The following is a 19,114-nucleotide window of genomic DNA, read 5'->3' as shown; positions in this document are numbered from 1 at the left end:
TAAGCTTAAATTTGATTTTGTTTTCCCCTCAAACCCTAAAAACTAACTATTTCTCCCAACCCAAGTTTTCAAAAATAACATTTTCCCTTCTAGGGTTTCCAAACTTTTAGATTGAATTTTTCAGTGGCTATCGGTGATCTCCAGACTATGTCTCTTCCTCTCCTATGTCTCTTTCTTTTGACTATGCTCCTTTCCATCCTCCTCGATGTCATCGTCAACGAATAAGTCCTTTGGCCTATTTTACATGTTATGTCTGCAAATTTACTGAAAGGGAAAATTGATGGAGCTAAGTTGAGATGGCAATGACACAAGCAAGGGTCAAATATTTTAATCTCTGTCTCTGTTCTTTAAAGAAAACCTTTCCCAATTTTTATCCCCTTTTTTATACGAAATCATAGGGAATGCCCTCCCTTTGGGGAAAATTTCATTCCCCTTCCCTTTTTGGGAAAATTACCCACACTTTCCCATTCTAGTTAGAAAAATAATGAAATATTTGTTAGATGTTTAAATATATTTGGAGATAATTAAAAAATTTTAAAGTTAATTTAATATATATGCTTTAGAAAATATGTAGGAGAGGAAACGTGTTAGAGATATATTTATTCTCATCCCCTATTGCAGGGATTTTAGTCATCTTAGTCTCTATTTTTATTTTTATTGAGAAATCTCCACCTCATTCGGGGAGGGTGAGGCAAAGACCCAATTTTGTAGGTCCAATTGTCATCTCTAGCTATGGTGGTATATAATTGGGTATAGATAATATATAATTTATTTTTAATTTAAAATTATTCAATCACATGATAACAAATCATCTACTTATTTAACTATAACTCAAAAGTGTGTGTGCTCATAATTTTATTGAAATTTTTTAGGTCCTTTATGTTCTGTTTTAGTTAAAAGAACATTTAGAATTAAGAGTGGACTTGAAACCAAATTAGCTCAATTTAAATTGGTGTTCGGTTTAATTCGAACAAAATTTGAGCTAAAGTTTTAGTTTGACATCTCGACTTGAGTTTGACTTAAATCCTCCTTCAGTGATATTACTCATCTTGTACATAAGACTATTTATTCTGTCAATAACTTTATTTATTCATTTTGCAATTTTATGATGACATTTCTAACCAGTTTGAATTTAGATTAAATTCAACTTGAGCTAGTTTAGGCTCAACATCTTTGACGACATCCACCTTGATCTAATTGTTAACCCTAATTCCAGTTTAGATCCTAAAACCTTGGAATTAATGTAAGCATTAAGGAGTAATCTAATTTAGTTGGTAAGGGTGGATTTGAGCTTATCTAATTAGAGTTTTTTTATTAGTTTGTCTCAAATGAGTTTAAAACAAGTTTGACTTAAAAAAGTTTGAGCTTTAACTCGAGCTAAGGGTTTTATAATGTCGAGTTTGAGTTTGAAAGGTGTTCAACTCACCTCGTGAGCTTAGAAATGTTCAATTTGAATCAACTAAAATAATGTTGTTTTGATCACTATACATCAAAACAACATTTTTTTAATTGATTTTAGCTCAACCACATTATCAAGCTGAGACTAAGCCCAAGTTCAACTTGCTACTTTAGCCAACCTCGAGGTTAACTGGTTTAAGGGGAGTTGGTTGAGCTCAAGCCAATGAATGAGCTTGACTTTTTCAAGTCAAGTAGAACTTAAGTTGACCCAAGTTAAACTCGGTTTGAATTCATCTCTAGTTGGAAGAAACATGTGTTGAAATATATTTGTGTTGATTTATATAAATGTATTGCATTAATTCTAGTAATCAAAACTCATCTTTTAAACTTACTGGGTTTAAGATAGATTCAAAAATTTGAGCCTTTTTCTTCAACTTGTCAACTTAACTTTTTGAATTTTTTTTATTTTTAGTGGTGTTAAAAATAAAATTTCCTATTATTATTACTTAAAACCAGTAAGTGGATTATAGAGTTTTCCTCTAATTAATTGCACTTTAAATATTTCGTCAAAAATTTTAAATATATAACTTTGATAGTCAAATTCTATTTGATGTGTTAGGGTAAAATGACAAGGCTAAAAATCTATTTCCCACCCAAAAGTTGTTGAAATAATAAATTTTGATCTTTTAAATTTTAAAAAATTAGATTTTTATGCATGCTCTATTTCCATTAGTATGAGAAAATGGATGAATTGAGAGATTGAGACTATGGGGTGGGCTGTCAAAGAAAAGGAGATGGTGGGGGTTGATTGGGATGTGATGAAGGAAAGGATGATTTTGAAAACAAATAGAAATAAGACGGTTCTTATAAAACAAAAATATTAATTTTTTTTTAAATTTTTTTAAATTATGGAGCTATTGTAATTTTGAAAAATGATAAAGTAGGGGGATAAAATAGTAATTTCATTTAAATTTTATTTTTGATGGGAAAATATTAATAATGCGATCTAAAGGTAAAAAAGGGGTTTTAAGCCAAACCTTGGGCGAGAAATTAATTTACCCTAAATAAATATTAATGGCATACGGCAAAGTAGGTGAAAAATGACACCCCACTTCAAATGGGAAGTTGTTGGCGGCTTTGGCGGTCACTTAACAAAAATAAAAAACAAAAGTTGGTAGCAGTCAAATTTTGGTAGGTGAAAATTGAGAGTACCTACAAGAAGAGTTTGCTGAGTCTGATTCCGAGAAGTGACATAAATTTACTTTACGTTACGGTGGTGAGTAGCGGCTGTGGCAGTAGCAGGGAGTGATCATGGAGGAAGCACAGAACAAGCAAGTGATATTCAAAGGGTATATAGAGACAGCACCAAAAGAGACAGACATGGAGCTGAAGATTAACAAAGTTCAACTCAAGGCACCAAAAGGGTCTTCAGCTTTTCTGGTCAAGAACTTGTATCTTTCTTGCGACCCTTACATGAGATCCCTCCTGCGTCAGGGCACTGGCGGTCATCATCCTCCTTTTATCCCTGGTCAGGTACTTAATATTTGATTATATCTTCAAGTTCTTGTTTACTTTTTTACACTGTTTGTTCAATCCGTTGAACTGGAAATTGGCTCCAAATCTGGTCTGATTAACATTGAAAAATGGTTTATTTGTTGACTTCAAATTCGGTCAAAACAACAGAACTAAGTTTGCCCTAAATTTATGATAATTTTAGAAAATTTAATTATTTTTGAGTAATTTGATTATTTTAGCTTAGACTAGATAAATTTATAAAGGTCGGTAAGAAAAACATAAATTCAAAAATAAAATTATAAAGAAAAAAAAGTATCTCATATCTATTAAAATGTCTTCTATAGACAATGACACGTAGAATTGTATTTTCTTTTTTTATGTATCATGAAACGGGGATATTTTTTCCATCTAATTGTTTCACTCTTTAGAAATAATATGTTCTAATCACCATAACTCTGAGTATCTTGATTGAGTTTATTTTTTTATAAATCTTTAAATAAAATCTGTTGATTAATCTGATATTATTTAAAAAATTAATCATAATTTGATAATAAGTTGAACTGGTTGGTTTCCCTGTTAAAGCGGTCGAACCATGAACCAGTGAGATAATCGGTTCGATCATCGGTCCCTTTTTAAAAACATTGCTTTTTAATGAATTGTGCAATGAGTTGGATTTTATGGTGTGCTTTATTTGATGAAATAGGTTATTGAAGGATTTGGTGTGTCAAAGGTTGTGGATTCTGATAACCCCAATTTCAAGCCTGGAGATATAATTTCTGGGATTACTGGGTGGGAAGAATACAGCTTGCTTAAGAATCCTGAGCAGCTGAGAAAGATTCCACCTGATGATAAAATCCCTCTTTCTTATCATTTGGGTCTTCTTGGTATGGTATTTTTCTGGATTCAGTCCTGAGTGTTTATTACAATATTCCTTATGATTGCTATAACAATATATGAAGATGACACATAGGGCATGTTTGGTTAGTGGATTGATGGGAATGGGAGTGACAATTGAATAGGATTACATTGTTTGCTTGTAATTAGGAATGCTAATGGCTTTTGGGCGAAAATAGATGGTAGCTGTTATTGGGAACCACAAAAGCTAGCTCAATCCCAACTGATGTGGGACAACCCAACAACCTCTCACATATCGGGCTATCAATTAAGCCATTTGAAAAAGAAACGGGCTATTGATGAGACCATCATATCAATCATGGATTTTTGGGTAGAGTTGTTGCAGTTGGACTCTAATACCACTGTTAGATGTTATTGAACCTCTCATATCCCAAAAGTTAGCTTAAAGAGTGAGGTTTTCCCTCACACTAACACCTTACCCCTTTCCTGACTGATGTTGGACAACCCAACAGTACCTTTTAAGAAGATTCACTGTTCTATGTTCAAAAGAATCTCGAATCCTGCATAAATATTATATCAGCCTTACCATAAGACAATAAAATTCAATGTTGTATCTTTGAATTAGTAAGATTAATGGTCGTTAAATTGAATACTTAAATGACATGTATGCTTTAACACATCAAAGGTAATTGTTGTATCATAAACATTCTGAGAATTTTTGGAAAAAATTGTAAACTTAAACGAGACTGAACTGTTCTGAATTTTCGCTCTGGGTTGAGAAAACTATGAGAAACAGCTTACGGTTTGAATGGTTTTGAAATTGTAACCATAAACCTTCATTCTCTATATCTTTGAATACTCTATTCTTAGGGTCTCATCTTCACTATTTTATCATCTCATTGAAGTTTGTCACTGAAATATATGAACTACTTCTGATGCAGGGATGCCCGGTTTTACTGCTTATGTCGGATTTTATGAGGTTTGCACCCCTAAAAAAGGGGAATATGTTTTTGTATCTGCAGCTGCTGGAGCCGTTGGGCAGCTTGTTGGGCAGCTTGCTAAATTGCACGGCTGCCATGTGGTTGGAAGTGCCGGAAGTAGCCAAAAGGTAAGTTCTTTTGGTGCATTTGGGCTACTACATATCTAATAAGTTACCAGGAAAAATGGTTGATTGTAACAAGTCTTGTTTGTGGTGTTTTAGGTTGACCTTTTGAAGAATAAGCTTGGGTTTGATGAAGCTTTTAACTATAAGGAAGAGCCAGACCTCGATGCAGCTTTGAAAAGGTCAGTAATAAGGTTTTGTAAACAGAAAATGATTAGTAACTCATTCTCGCTGTCTCAGCTGATGAGATTCAAACAATGATATTAATAAGCATGAAATGCCAAGTTGTATTAGATTTAGTTGGATGGATACTTTATTATGATTTTCAGCTCCATTTAGATAGAAGAAACCGTGTTTTCATGATGCAATTCAAAATATCTTGCTGTGCTAGAAATGCAATTTCATTTTGGCATTATCATCTTCAAGCAAAAAGACGAAGAAAGGAATAGAATTTTGTTATAATTCTAAGCGCAAAGTATGAAATTTAGATTCCACATAAAAAAGTATGAACTTCTGGTGTAGGGTTACATGGTTATGCGCTATGAAATCTCAACAACCACCTTTTGGAGTATGGTTTTCTAATGCTCAAAGCATATGGTATTAGAGTTACTATCATGTTTTCTCAGCCCTAGCAGGGAGTTAGCACAGAACTAGTTTACTTGGGTGTTAGGGTTGTAGAGCGCAGTGCTATGATATGATTCCAAGTGCAATGTATGAGACTTGGATCCCACATCAGAAAGTGGGTTGTGGTTCTCCCAAGATTAGTACTCTGTATCAGATTTATTGATTCCTTTTGGGTGCTTTGCAACGAAAGTCAAGTAGTTTACACTTTCTTCTAGGAGAAAAGACTCAAATGGCAAAGTAGCTTTCTTTGAATATTTTCTTTGTAATATTTTCATTGTTGATTTTTCTTGTGATGGTTCACCATCTTTGCATATCTCGTTAGAAAGGACTTAGCTTCTGGGATTGCTATTTTGACAGTTTCCATTTGAAGTTGAAAAGAATTTCTTGTTTAAAAGGTTAGAGCAAATTTTCTTTCAGAAAAGCTGTACAATGCTAATCTTGGAAGCTCTTCCTTTAACCTTTTTTTATTTTTTTTGGTTATAGTTATGTTGGATTCCATTGATTAGTCAACATCTATCTTCAAAATTCATCTGAAACCACATATCATGCTTCTTTCCTGAAGCATCAACTGCATAGATGAGATTCTAACATTTGTTTTCCCCTGTAAAAACCAGGTACTTCCCACAAGGCATTGACATCTACTTTGATAATGTGGGTGGCAAAACGCTTGATGCAGCATTGATTAACATGAGGGTTCACGGCCGAGTTGCAGTTTGTGGGATGGTGTCTCTCCATAGCTACAATGACCCTCAAGGGATTCACAATCTGTACAATCTCATACCAAAGCGCATTACCATGAAAGGATTCTTGCAGAGTGATTACTTGCACTTGTATCCCCAGTTCCTGGAACATGTTATAGGCAATTACAACCAAGGCAAGATCGTTTACATTGAAAACATGAATGAAGGTTTGGAAAGCGCTCCAGCTGCTTTTGCTGGATTATTTTCTGGCGAAAATGTTGGGAAGCAGGTTGTGTGTGTTGCCAGGGAATGATGTTCCTCACTTAACCTGGTGTGTAACCGTAACCACATTACAACAATTTTATTTTCCTTGCCAAAGAAGCCGGAAATATGCTTTTAGCTATTCATTTTATGGAAAAATGTTATCTGTGTTAGGAGGTAAACTGCTTGATGAAGTACTTGTACACATGAAACCTCATGGAAGGATTGCAGCTTGTGGATTGATTTCCCAGTACAATTTTATTCAGCCTCACCACCAAGCTTTTCGGAATGAAAGGCTTTTTGGAAACAGAGTTCAGACACTTGTATTCAGAGTATCTTGAGTTTGCCATAAAAACCTTGTAGAAAGGGAAGTTGGATTATGTTGAAGGAATAAAACTATGCATACAAGTGATTATACAAATTAAGATAATAACTTGTGATTGAGTGATACGATTATTTATTTGTTTTTTTACTTTAAAATTATTTAATCAGATACTACCTTCTTAGTTTGTAAAATTTATTTGCACATTTGGTATTACTCATTTGGAAGACATAACTAAGGCCTTGAACAGGCTGCAGCTGCTCTTACCAGGATTTTCTATGGCCATAATGTTGGTAGACAAATCATTTGTGTCTCTTCTTGTGAGACCTGACCAATCCATTTGTTCTTCCCCAAGTGCTCCAAACCTAAATCTAGAGGATCCTTCTTTTGGCTGAATAATAAATAATCAAGATTTTTTGTGTGAAAATTCTAGCCACTTTTGTTATAAAATAAGGCAGTTCTAAGCCTCCATCAGTAAGTATTGAACCAGATGCTTGTAATGGAGCTAAGTTCTATACTTAGTGCTAAATCTTGACCATGGTTTTCACAATGATCGGACATTGACCTGGTGAAGGGTAATCCAAGTTGGTTCAGCAGTCCAAATTGACTAACGCCCACACTAGTTGTTGAGCAGTGTTTAGTCCGATGAACTATTTGAGTAAAAATTAAAAATAATATTTAAAATAATTTTTATTATTTAATAAGTATATAAAATCCGAATTACATAAAAATGAATTTAGTTTGATGACACACATTATCTTAATTGATAAGGTGTTGGATTTAACTCAAGTCCAACCATTTAAAAAAATGGTTAGTTTTTCTGTTAATGCTAGTATAAGGGTTTGATCGTGATAAACTATCGATTAAATGATAATATTTTCGAATCATATCATATAAAAATGAAATAAAATATTATTTTTGTAATATTAAAAAAGAATATCTAACAAAACGGAATTGTGAGTGGATGTCATATGGAATTGGTCGTATTTCAATAATTAGTAGGACTAGCAAGACATGCAACATATCATCCAATCACAATTCTATTTGGGTAAATATCGTAAATATATATGAATATCAATCGTTTTTATGTTCTGATTCAATTGGAAAAGACTTATATCAGCTCCTAAACGAAGTCAAGGCCTGGTTCGGTTTCGAAAACATTGGTAGGAAATCTAACTCTAGATGTAAAATCTTGACAATATGAGTGGCTAATTGTTATGTTTCATATCATTAACAAATCAGGCAGGATTGCACTAACATGTGAAAAGGGAAAGTTGGTGGGTGGAAATGTCAAGAAGGAGACAGATACTTGAGATTAAAATATGTGGGTAACGTAAGCGAAGGGTCAAGTGGGAGAAGCTCGTCAACACGCATATCAATCAAACGCCATAACAGAAGGCAAGACTTTGGCTGCTCACAGGTCTCTTTTTAAGTCAACACAGTCAATTCTGAAGAATAAAACAAACGAAACAAAGATACTGTTGTTGCTTGGCTTGCAGTGCCTGTTAATTCATTGCTTATATTTCGATAAATTTAATAGAGTGTGTCTTTGGCTTGACTTGGAAAAGTGGAGTATAAGCAGGAAAGTTTCAGTCTTTCTTTAGATATTTCCTGGAAGTTCTTGCTTTCACATTAGAATAAATTAAACCCATTTCCTCTTTGTGAAGATATAGTGGAGGCTCCCTAAATTTCCTGTGACTTCTTGTGATCTTGTTCTAAGGGTGTTTTTACCAATTTTCTGATCTGGGTATGTCTCAATTTTATATTTGCTTGTAGAAATGAGATACAGTGAGTTTTTGTTTATAATTTTTTAAAGATTGAATTTCAGTTGATTTTATGCTTTAATTCTGTCGAAAGGTCTCCATTGTTCTTTGTTTTGGGCTTTTGGAGGCTGATTTTGAGGATTTTTTTTTTGAAATTAGATGGCTTTTTGGAGGGTTTTGATTGGGTTGGTGATTTTGTTTACTTGCTGTTGTGTAAGTCAAGCCACTTTGACTGATATAGAGTGCTTGAAATCCATTAAGAAATCTTTTCAAGACCCTTTGGGTTACTTGGCTTCTTCATGGAATTTCGATAATGTTTCAGAAGGTAACATCTGCAAGTTTGCTGGTGTGGAGTGTTGGCACCCTGATGAGAACAGAGTTCTCAATATCAAGCTTCCGGATATGGGTTTGAGAGGCCAATTTCCTCTTGGCATCATAAATTGCTCAAGCTTGACTGGCTTAGATCTTTCCAACAACAATTTATCTGGGACTATTCCTTCCGACATCTCGGATAGACTCAATTTTGTGACAACCCTTGATCTTTCCTCGAACAACTTTTCTGGGGAAATCCCTTCCGGTTTAGCGAAATGTACTTACTTGAATGTGCTCAGGCTCAATAACAATAGGTTTAATGGTACAATTCCATTGGAACTTGGCGGGCTTGACCGGCTCAAGGAATTTAGTGTTGCCAACAATCTATTGACAGGTCCGGTTCCTTCCTTTCAAAAAAGTACTATCACTGCTGAGGCCTATGTCAACAATCAGGGACTTTGCGGGAAGCTTTTGAGTGTCTGCCCTGGCACTCGGAAGAAGCCTCATGTTGGTGTTATTGTTGGGGCTGCCATCGGTGGTATAACTATTACAGCTCTTATCGTGGGGGTTATTCTGTATTACTTGTTACATGGAGCAGTTAAGAAGAAAGAAGATGATCCTGAAGGTAATAGATGGGCGAAAAGCATCAAAGGCACCAAGGGCATCAAGGCAAGTTTTCTGATTTAATTTTCTTGCTTAGCAAAAAAAGGTTGTCTGATTTAATTTTCTGCTTGTTGTTTTACAGAATTTGCTTTAGTTTTGATACTTAATGACACCACCTTGTTATTCCCTAATACAATTATTTTCATTCTCAGGTTTCGATGTTTAAGAAGACAGTTTCAAAAATGAGGTTGAGTGATCTTATGGAGGCGACCGACAACTTCAGCAATAAGAACATCATTGGAACTGGAAGAACAGGAACAATGTATCTTGGTTTGCTTCCTGATGGATGCTCCCTTATGGTTAAGAGGTTGCAGGACTCTAGGCATCTGGAGAAAGAATTTGTGTCCGAGATGAAAATACTTGGCAGCATTGAGTATCGAAACTTGGTTCCCCTTCTGGGTTTCTGCATGGCGAAGAAGGAAAGACTTCTGGTGTACAAGTTTATGGAAAACGGGACACTTTACGACAAAATACATCCTGTGGAACCTGATGTCAAAAGCCTGGAATGGCCCTTGAGGCTCAAAGTTGCCATTGGAGCAGCTAGAGGTTTGGCATGGCTTCATCATAGCTGCAACCCCCGGATATTGCATAGAAACATAAGCTCTAAATGCATTCTGCTGGATGGGGAGTTTGAACCCAAGTTATCGGACTTTGGCCTTGCCAGGCTTATGAATCCAATTGACACTCATTTAAGCACTTTTGTCAATGGGGAGTTTGGAGATTTAGGTTATGTAGCTCCTGAATATCCTCGGACACTGGTAGCTACCCCAAAGGGCGATGTATACAGTTTTGGAGTGGTTCTTCTGGAGTTGATTACTGGTGAGAAACCAACCCATTTGGCTAACGCTCCAGATAACTTCAAGGGAAGTTTAGCAGAGTGGATCGAACATCTGTCCCAGAACTCTGCTCTGCAAGCTGCTTTTGACAAGTCCTTGGTGGGAAATGGTTTTGACAGTGAACTCAACCAGTTTCTCAAAGTTGCTTGTAAATGTGTGTTGCCAACTCCAAAGAATAGACCTACCATGTTTGAAGTGTACCAGCTTCTGAGAGCAATTGGAGAGAAATATCAATTCACAGCTGACAACGAAATTATGCTGCTACCTGATTCCAATGATGCAGAATTTCAAGATGAGCTTATTGTTGCACCAGAAGGAGTGTAGTTGCAGTCTTAAAGAGGTAATTTTTATACATGGCATGTATTATTTTTTGGCCTCAAGAGGGCCTTTTTGAAGATTAGTGACCTTTGTGGTTGCAATTAATATAAAATTTTCTGCTGATCAAGCATCTTTAGAAGCCTGTTTATGTTTACATCATCAAATGTACATATACTAGACATGATTATATGTTGATACAATATTATTCTGGATATATATAATATTTATTTAAGAATTCCCCTTTAGCTCGTAGAGCGACTACAACAGTTGTGTGTATATATTGGAGTGTTTTGAGGTTGATTTATGCATATTGCTATCAAAGCTCACTATGTGTTGGGCATGATGAGTACGAGAATGAACTCAAGGCTTACACAACTTGAGAAGTAGATGATGTAGAGATTCATGGGTGTTGGGCAGAGATACCATCGTATGCAAAATATTATACTCTTTTTTGCCATTTCAGTTTCTTCATCAGTAGAAATTAAGTAAGAAAGTCTGCAATCATATCCAAAACTCATCAATTTATGGCAGCTTGGGATCACAGAGATGGTTTATACAGTTGCAGATTTAGCGGAGAACTATACCAAGTTACCAACAAATTTTTTTTCCCAGATTTCTGGGAATTATTTCATATATTGTCAACTGGTTCATGCGTATTATATAAATTCACATAGACAGAAAAGTAGAATTAAGAGTACGTTCGGAAAGATTGAAAACTGGAAAATTCCTACTTATATAATTGATACAGCAGTAATGCTTTATATGCAAGTACAAATCAGCCTGGTGATATTAGGTTTCATCAAGGACAACTACAATGTTTATCTGAACTTCTAACTGCAAATTGTTCTGCCTCTTATGAAACCTAATATAAGATCAGAAATTTTAATAAATTAGCTTTAGCTTTTGTTTCTACAGAAGGAAACATAAACCTTAGTAAAGAAAGTCTGTTGAGTTTATAGTTAATCTTAAGGTAGAGGATATCCACGAAGGGATGTGGAATCGGCACCTAACTCCCACACCAGCACTACCCTTCCAGTCCGAGCCACCTATATTACTCTTAATATTTTAAACACATTAACAAGCAGAATTCATTGACAATGTTGATAAATGAGAGTATAAACCTTATTACAAGCTCAGAAGCTATACAGAACGCAAACAAGCTTATTTTCGACTGCTAACAATACCATAAAAAATGTGTAATATTTCTAAATAAATCTTACATCGATAAAACACAACGAAGATATTGGGTATGTATCACAAAAGATTGGTCAAGATGCATTTGGACCATCCAAAGTGGACAAATAATGACTGTGGGTCAGGTTATTACACTAGATGTTAGACAATCACTTTCCGTTGCAAACAATTTTAATTGTTCAAGGATTGGCACTAAAGTATCAAAACCTGCTCTATCCTTGCAGTTTTAAGGCAATCCAATGTAGTATTCAGAGACAAGAGACAGAAAGAGCTAAATTCAGAAATGGGCGGATTAACCGAAGTCATGCAAAATCACAAAATTCAAATCTACTCTGGCAACAATGTGATCAACAAATGCATTTGATAAAACTTGGAAGAAAAAGATTGAATCAGGGAGCAAACCTCACAAATCCCATAGGGCTCTAATAGCCTCTGCAATGCAGTGATCTTATTCAAATTTCCAGTCAGCTGAAATAGAATGCAAATAGCTAAAACATTAGTCAAACAAGGAAAAAGAATTAAAATAAGGTTCTTAAACAGGAAATCACTAGCATGGCGAAAAATCAAGAATATGTTATCTTGACTTTCATTCTTGATTTTCCCAGAGACACTAATCTAAAACCAACTGATTGAAACAAATAACATACCTCATTTTAACTTTTCACGGAAGTGAATCTATGCATGTTTGGCCAACAGAAACATTTTACCTCAAGGGTAAATGTGTGATCAGACACATCAACTGCTCTGGCTTGGAATATTTTAGCAATATCAAGGACGTCCCTCCTGGCAGCAGGGTTCACAGAAATTTTTACCAACATCAACTCTTGCGCAGAAAATGGTAAGTGAGTAATATCCCGAACCTGAAGAACAACCACATTCTTTTTCAGCTGTTGCTCATTTAGACTATAAATATTAAATAGGATAGCTATGGAGCGGACTGATGTACTAGCCGGAGATTCAGGCAGCCCTCAGACAGTTCATGAAGAGGATTGATTTAGGGTCTCTTCCTCCAGTATACTAATATTAACGCAGGAATCCAAAAGTATATCTTATATTCTTGGAGTTACAAGAATAAAGTAGAAATGTGGGATAAAATTAGATTAGATCTAATTATCACAATGATGCCAATTATTTACCAGGCTGTAGCGCCATAGCAATTTTATTTGATGTGGAATGATGTATCCTTTATTGTCCAGAGCATGGACCTTCAACTTCTACGGAAAATTGACAGCTAGAGGAATTGAGGAACATGCAGCCATCTTTCAGTGAAATTATGAGGGAAAATTGACTCCCCTTTTCTTTAAATTGAACTGTTAGCTTCATGTGTTTTTCATGGAAGCCAGGGATATCCACTACCTGTGGATATTTCAGTTCGAAAGATATCATAGCTTCTTTGAACAAGCTCATATGAATACCCTTTTTATGAAATCTCACCAAATTGAAAAAAATAATGTTTGTGTATCTTGTTATGATTTGTAATCAAATCTTAAGAGATATAAATCAGGGAATTTTAGCTCTCCCTACATGCTGAAAGTCTAAGAATGATTTTAGAAGATGTAAACTGGGTAATTGTTAGGTACCTGCGTGGACTTCGGCAGCAGTTCCCCCAAGTATTAGAGTTTCCAGAATGAACAATGTAATCCCCAAATCAATGTAATTGGATTTCCTGCAATAAAAAGTCTACTTTTGTATGGACTATTCTATTACATGTTATCATTTCCTTTCTCCTCAACTCATCCTAACATTTCCAGGCTTGATTTATAAGATCACAACTAACACACAATGACAAAGGGCTCCTTTTCCATTAATATCATCCAAAAGTTACAGGTATATATGTTTGTATAAATAATTACAGAAGTTCCAATCACTACAACAGCACAATACTTCCCAAAAAATACGATAAAGCTGCAATACATAAAAATAACACTGTGGCAGCCTCCCAGGCACTTCGAGAGGCCTCCTTCTCCCTTCTACCCAATGCCACTCCCTTCTGAATTCTCTTCTGACTCTTCAGTCTGCATTTTCCCCTTTTTGTTGCTCCCATCTACCAAACCTCTTGCAGAAGTCTCCTGTTGCTTCACTGTGATTGGCTGCACTGATTCTTGTAAACTTACTACCTGTTTTAGTTTCAAATAGTCAGGTGTACTCATTCTCTTGTCTCCCTTTTTGCTGTTGGCCCTCCTTTTGTGTGGAATATAAACCTGAGACCTAGCAGTAATCCTTGTCTCATGAAGGTCTATTAGCTTGAGCAATTGCTGAACCAACTTGCCAATTGACTCATCACTTCCTGGAACAACAGTTGTGATACCAGCAAGTTTCTCCCCTTCAGCTGGCCCCACGGCAAGACTCTGAAAGTGAAGTGACAAGAAAACCAGCGCACCAATAAGTCATGAGATTTGATAAAGGACAACAGGAGTGCAATTCAACACAAAACTGACCTGAATTTTATAACCTCTTCAAGATATAACCCCGTTAACAATGTTGAGAATTCTGGGAGTGTCATTTACAAGCATAGATAAAGTGTGTGACTGAAATCCCCTTGACTGTATCATAAAAATAAGAGAATTAGAAATGCAGCACCAAAGAGGAGGAAAACAACTCTGTGTATGTGTGGTTGTGTGTTGGAGAGAATCTAGGCTGCCTTCACCAGTATGAGAACAACTCCGCCTTCACCATTTAAGACTGGAAGAGTACCAAGATGAAAATACATTCAGAAATTGATTGAATTTCCCAAAGAATAGAGTAAAAAAAAAAATCTCACTTCAAATAGTAGCCTGTGCACAATGCAATTTATCGAGTGTTTTTGCTGAGCTTTACCTAAGTCAGACTAAAGAATCTAGATGCTCATATCAATCCGAAGGAACAACATGACAAGGTTTTGCGTCACTTTACAATTTTGAATCATAAACTTCTTATTGTAAGTGATGTGCTTCCGTGTGTGAGTGTGTAAAAATACAAAATACAAATTTTAGAAGAACTAACTCCTAGAAATCTCACACAACCTCACATCATCAAAGGCAATGGAACAACTCCTGATTGTAAATGCATGCTTGTCAAGACCCTTACATCTTCATCGTAGAGAAGACCCAAGATTCTTCATTGGATAGTCATCGTCAGGCTCCACAGGATATACAACAACCTTCATACAAGAAATGACAACTTGCAGACTGTTCACTAAGATATCGTGATGTTTTATGGTGAACATATAACTTATTGATACCAAAGAGTCCCAAACAATCCTGCAGGGCTTGACAATTTAAAACTATGAACATAAGCATATACCCCTGAGGATGTAATGGTATTCCCATTCAGTGATCCATTTGTTTTTGGTACAGCAGCACCATTTGGCACTGCCCTTTCAAGATCTGAACATGAAGCCGCAGAAAAGTTCCAGAATGGAGCTGTCTCACCTATACTTTCCTGTTTCAAAGCAATCTGTACATAGAGAAGATAAAAAATATATTGTGGGTAAAGGTATTATGCTAAGATGAATCTTCAACTGATGGCCACTGTAACACAAACATAATATTGTAGACTTTCAATTTTAGATATTGATTAACAGTAATTGCGCCATTTCAGTAATAATTCATCAGATGATAAGTAGGGCAAATGATCCTGGAGAGGCTATCATTCTCTTTAATGTATGGTCTATACTATGGAAGATAGGAAAATGTTTGGAAGTTGGAATCATATCAGATTTCACAGGCAAACAAAACTGGTTTTGTTGATTTATGGTGCTCTGATTGCTTACTTCAATATAGGAAACTTCATGTGGGTGATTTTCCTTAAAAAAAATTATTAAACTATAGTTAAGAAAACTAGCAAGGCACAATGAACAAAATATCTATGAACAAAAAACACTAGGGAACGGGGTAATTGAACGAACTAGAGAGTGTGTGGAATCAAAAAAACAAACAATTACACTCAATAGTCTAGAGAAAGAACATGCGCTACTTGTACTAGTTCACTCAAAACAAGGCTATGTGTAGAGAATATTATTTTAATGTCTCCTTACCCCTCACTCATGATAAATGTCTTTGCTAATTAATTACTATATGTTAGAACTAATGTATATGTTATACGTAGGAAAAAACTTGTCTAGCTTGGCGAAAAACAATTGGCCCAGGTGGCAATTAACACTGACCAGGAAGCTCCAAAAGAGGAAATGATATGTGGTAGAGAGTTGGTGAGAGTGGAAGGAAGAGATGAAAAGGAGGGGAGTAGGGAGGAGGCAAAAAAAGAGGAAAATTCGGAAAAGAAGTAAGGGAGAGTGCAAGCCTCTCGAATGCCGTGTGGAAGGAGTTGTTACTGTTTTGTGGAATTTATTCTCCATTATTTTGTAATGTAGATTTAGATTCTGGAATCAGAAAGAAAGTATTCTGCAATTAAACTTATTGTATACAGAACTGGAATTGAATGAATACACTGTTTCATTGCTTATAGTTTGATACAGACACTGTTTCATTGCTTGTTCATTTACAATATTGAACTCTGATGGTTGTCGAAATTGTTAAGGGTTGGTAAGTTGTGTGTTGGCGTGGTTAGGGATGGAGAAGGAAACTGCAGGTCTGCTGTGTGGTGATTTTCTAGAAATTTTGCTTGGGAAACAAAGGGAGAAGCCAAGTGCGTATCACTTTGTATCAGAGCAAGAGGGGAGATGACCAGGATGGAGTCTAGGATGGAGATAGTGGAAAGGGAGACAACGAACACCAAGGAAAGGGTGGAGGAGCTAGGAATTAAGATGGGTGAAATTAACCAAAGAATGGAAGGTTTGGAAACCAACTTGGAGACGATTAAAAATTATTTGAGGGACCTCCAAGGTGCGACGCTGGGACGAGAACCCGATGACCGAGGAAAGACTCCAGTCGGTCAAGAGCCGTCGCCATCTTACTCCCCTCCGATGGGAGAAACGACGGTGCCCGTTCCTAGAGTTGAAAGGAGAGAAGGAGAGGAGGTGGAGACCTCGGGTGATAGAGGTAGAGTGATAGAACTAGATGGGGATCATAGGGACGTACCTTACCGATGGCTAAACCTCTCGTTATTTGATGGAGAAGATGTCGTCAACTGAATGTTCAAGGCTAAAAGGTATTTTGAAGTCAACAGGTTAACGGAGGCTGAAAAGTTGGTGGCTGTTGGTGTTTGCTTGGAGGGTGAAGCGCTCAGCTGGCATAGATGGAGGAAGAAACGACAAGCTTTTAGAAGGTGGGCAGAGTTCCAAAGTGAGGTGTTGAAGCAGTTTCTAGCGAGCCAAGACCGCACCCCCTACGAAGAATTGTTGTCCCTCCGACAGGTTGACTCGGTTCGAAATTATAGGCTAAGGTTTGAGGTTCTGTCGACGGCAGTCGAAGAGGTGACTGAGGAAACCTTGATGAATGGGTTTAATCCTCGTTGCTTGGAGGAGATGATGGAGAGAGCTCTGCAGATTGAAGACAAAAACTGGGTTTTGGAGGCCAAAATGGGGCTCCGACCAGGGACCCGGGTTACCCGCCCAAGCCCAAGACCCTAGCCATCTAACCCTTTCGTCCCTCACTCCTTGAGCCCATCAACGACAGCCCAATCCACTTATTCTGGCCTCTAGAGCTCGAGCCAACGCACCTTACCAGCCCAAAATTACACCCGACACAATCTTCCGCCCCAGCCCAATGCTTACTCCAACTTGACCCAACCACTCCATAAACCCGCATATTTTTCCCACCCTAGAGATTTTTATTCGACAAATACAGGGGAGACCCATCCGAGCAGAGAAGCAACGAGTTCGGTGGCCCCTGTGAGCCACCCGCCGCACGAACGCCCCTATCGACAGCTTTCTAACGATGAATTCAGAATGAAGATAGAGAAGGGGCTCTGCTTCAGATGCGACGAGAAGTACCACCCTAGCCACCGTTGCAATAATCGACAAATTAAGGTTATGATCACTTCAGAGGAGGAAGAAGATGAGGAAGCTGAGCTGAAAAGTGATGGTTTGGAAGCCATTTTGGAAGAAAAGGAGATGGAATTGACCATGCAATCCAGTTCGGTAAACGCATTCCATAACCCAAAAACTATGAAAGTTTTTGGAAAAATTGGGAAAAGGAAGGTGTTAGTCCTATTGGACAGTGGAGCTACCCATAGTTTTGTTTCATGCATCCTTGTGGAAGAATTGAGCCTACCGACGGTCCCCACCAGGTTCACAATTACTTTAGGGGACAATAAAAAGATTAAAGGAGTAGGGAGATGCCCAGAAATTGAATTAAAATTTCAGGGAATTTTTGTGACTCAAGAATTCTTTTCCCTCGAGCTGGGGGAGATAGATGTGATTTTGGGGGTGGATTGGCTCTGCAAACTGGGAGAGGTAAGAATCAACTGGAAGTTACAGACCATGAAATTCCAGTGGCAAGGAAAGCGTGTGAGGATTAACGACGACCTTTCGATGTGTAGAATGGAATCCACATTGAAAGCCTTAGTCAATTCCTTGGTGGAAGGCGGTGAAGGACTTTGGATAGAATATAGAAAAACCTCACAGAATATTGAACTGAACGGGGTCGTTGGCGATCCGAGACTCAACCCATTGCTATAAGAATATCAAGACTTATTCCAGGAACCCACTGGATTGCCCCCCAAAAGGGGATGTGATCTTGCCATTCAACTTGTTTCGGGGGCATAACCTCCCAACATCAGACCATATAGATACCCTCACTTCCAGAAGAACGAGATTAAGCGGATAGTGCAAGAAATGCTGGCTGTTAGAGTGATTCGGCCTAGTGTGAGCCCTTATTCAAGTCTGGTGCTTCTTGTGAGAAAAAAGGACGAGGGGTGGCAATTTTGTGTTGACTATCATGCGCTTAATAAAATCACAATTTCGGACAAATTCCCTATCCCTACTATCGATGAACTCCTAGATGAGCTTTCAAGAGCTACTGTTTTTAGTAAACTCGACTTGAAGTCGAGTTACCACCAAATCCGCATCAAGGAAGAAGATACAGAGAAAACAACGTTCCAGACACATGACGGACATTACAAATTTCTCGTAATGCCCTTCGAGCTTTTGAATGCACCTGCTACTTTCCAAAGAGTGATGAATGAACTGTTTCGGCCATATCTATGCCAATATGTATTAGTTTTTTTTATGACATTCTTGTTTACAGTCGCAGGTTCGAAGACCATGTGAGGCCGCTACGAGTGGTATTGGAACTGCTTCGAAACCACCAATTTACAATGAATTAGAAGAAATGTGCATTCGGCGAGGCAGAGATAAATTATTTGGGGCACATTGTCTTGACATAAGGGGTGGC

General features: G+C 37.1%; 2 protein-coding genes and 1 pseudogene across 4 annotated transcripts; 2 read left to right on the top strand and 1 right to left on the bottom strand.

Moving 5' to 3' along the window:
- Positions 1-2,554: 2,554 nt before the first annotated feature.
- Positions 2,555-6,879, top strand: LOC123228108 (2-alkenal reductase (NADP(+)-dependent)). Of its 2 annotated transcripts, XM_044653334.1 has the most exons (6): positions 2,555-2,931; positions 3,617-3,797; positions 4,710-4,876; positions 4,970-5,052; positions 6,109-6,505; positions 6,610-6,879. In XM_044653334.1, the coding sequence occupies exons 1-5, from the start codon at positions 2,710-2,712 to the stop codon at positions 6,485-6,487; spliced, it is 1,032 nt and encodes a 343-aa protein (XP_044509269.1). In that variant the 5' UTR covers positions 2,555-2,709; the 3' UTR covers positions 6,488-6,505; positions 6,610-6,879. The 2 variants fall into 2 exon arrangements, with proteins under 2 accessions (XP_044509269.1, XP_044509268.1); XM_044653333.1 differs by having other exon boundaries at positions 6,109-6,879.
- A 1,191-nt stretch (positions 6,880-8,070) lies between these two features.
- On the top strand, positions 8,071-10,894 carry LOC123228106 (probably inactive leucine-rich repeat receptor-like protein kinase At5g48380). 2 transcript variants are annotated; one of them, XM_044653332.1, is made up of 3 exons: positions 8,071-8,504; positions 8,680-9,501; positions 9,648-10,894. In XM_044653332.1, exons 2-3 carry the CDS (start codon positions 8,680-8,682, stop codon positions 10,653-10,655), a joined length of 1,830 nt encoding a protein of 609 aa, XP_044509267.1. In that variant the 5' UTR covers positions 8,071-8,504; the 3' UTR covers positions 10,656-10,894. The 2 variants fall into 2 exon arrangements, with proteins under 2 accessions (XP_044509267.1, XP_044509266.1); XM_044653331.1 differs by having other exon boundaries at positions 8,071-9,501.
- Positions 10,895-13,616: 2,722 nt separating this feature from the next.
- The window catches only part of LOC123228107, a 17,426-nt pseudogene continuing 11,928 nt past the window's right edge, over positions 13,617-19,114 (bottom strand).

The sequence above is a fragment of the Mangifera indica genome, chromosome 10 (genome assembly GCF_011075055.1).
Source record: "Mangifera indica cultivar Alphonso chromosome 10, CATAS_Mindica_2.1, whole genome shotgun sequence".
Classification (NCBI taxonomy): domain Eukaryota; kingdom Viridiplantae; phylum Streptophyta; class Magnoliopsida; order Sapindales; family Anacardiaceae; genus Mangifera; species Mangifera indica.
The sequence above is the reverse complement of the archived record's forward strand: the minus strand, read 5'-3'. Positions and strand labels throughout refer to the sequence as shown.

What these genes read in the sequence shown, in the direction of transcription:
- LOC123228108 (XM_044653334.1), top strand. Translation starts at nt 2,710, where the DNA reads ATGGAGGAAGCACAGAACAAGCAAGTGATATTCAAAGGGTATATAGAG. An exon ending in TTATCATTTGGGTCTTCTTG is followed by an intron (nt 3,798 to 4,709) that starts GTATGGTATTTT and finishes CTTCTGATGCAG; the next exon opens with GGATGCCCGGTTTTACTGCT. An exon ending in GTGCCGGAAGTAGCCAAAAG is followed by an intron (nt 4,877 to 4,969) that starts GTAAGTTCTTTT and finishes GTGGTGTTTTAG; the next exon opens with GTTGACCTTTTGAAGAATAA.
- LOC123228106 (XM_044653332.1), top strand. Translation starts at nt 8,680, where the DNA reads ATGGCTTTTTGGAGGGTTTTGATTGGGTTGGTGATTTTGTTTACTTGC. An exon ending in AAGGCACCAAGGGCATCAAG is followed by an intron (nt 9,502 to 9,647) that starts GCAAGTTTTCTG and finishes TTTCATTCTCAG; the next exon opens with GTTTCGATGTTTAAGAAGAC.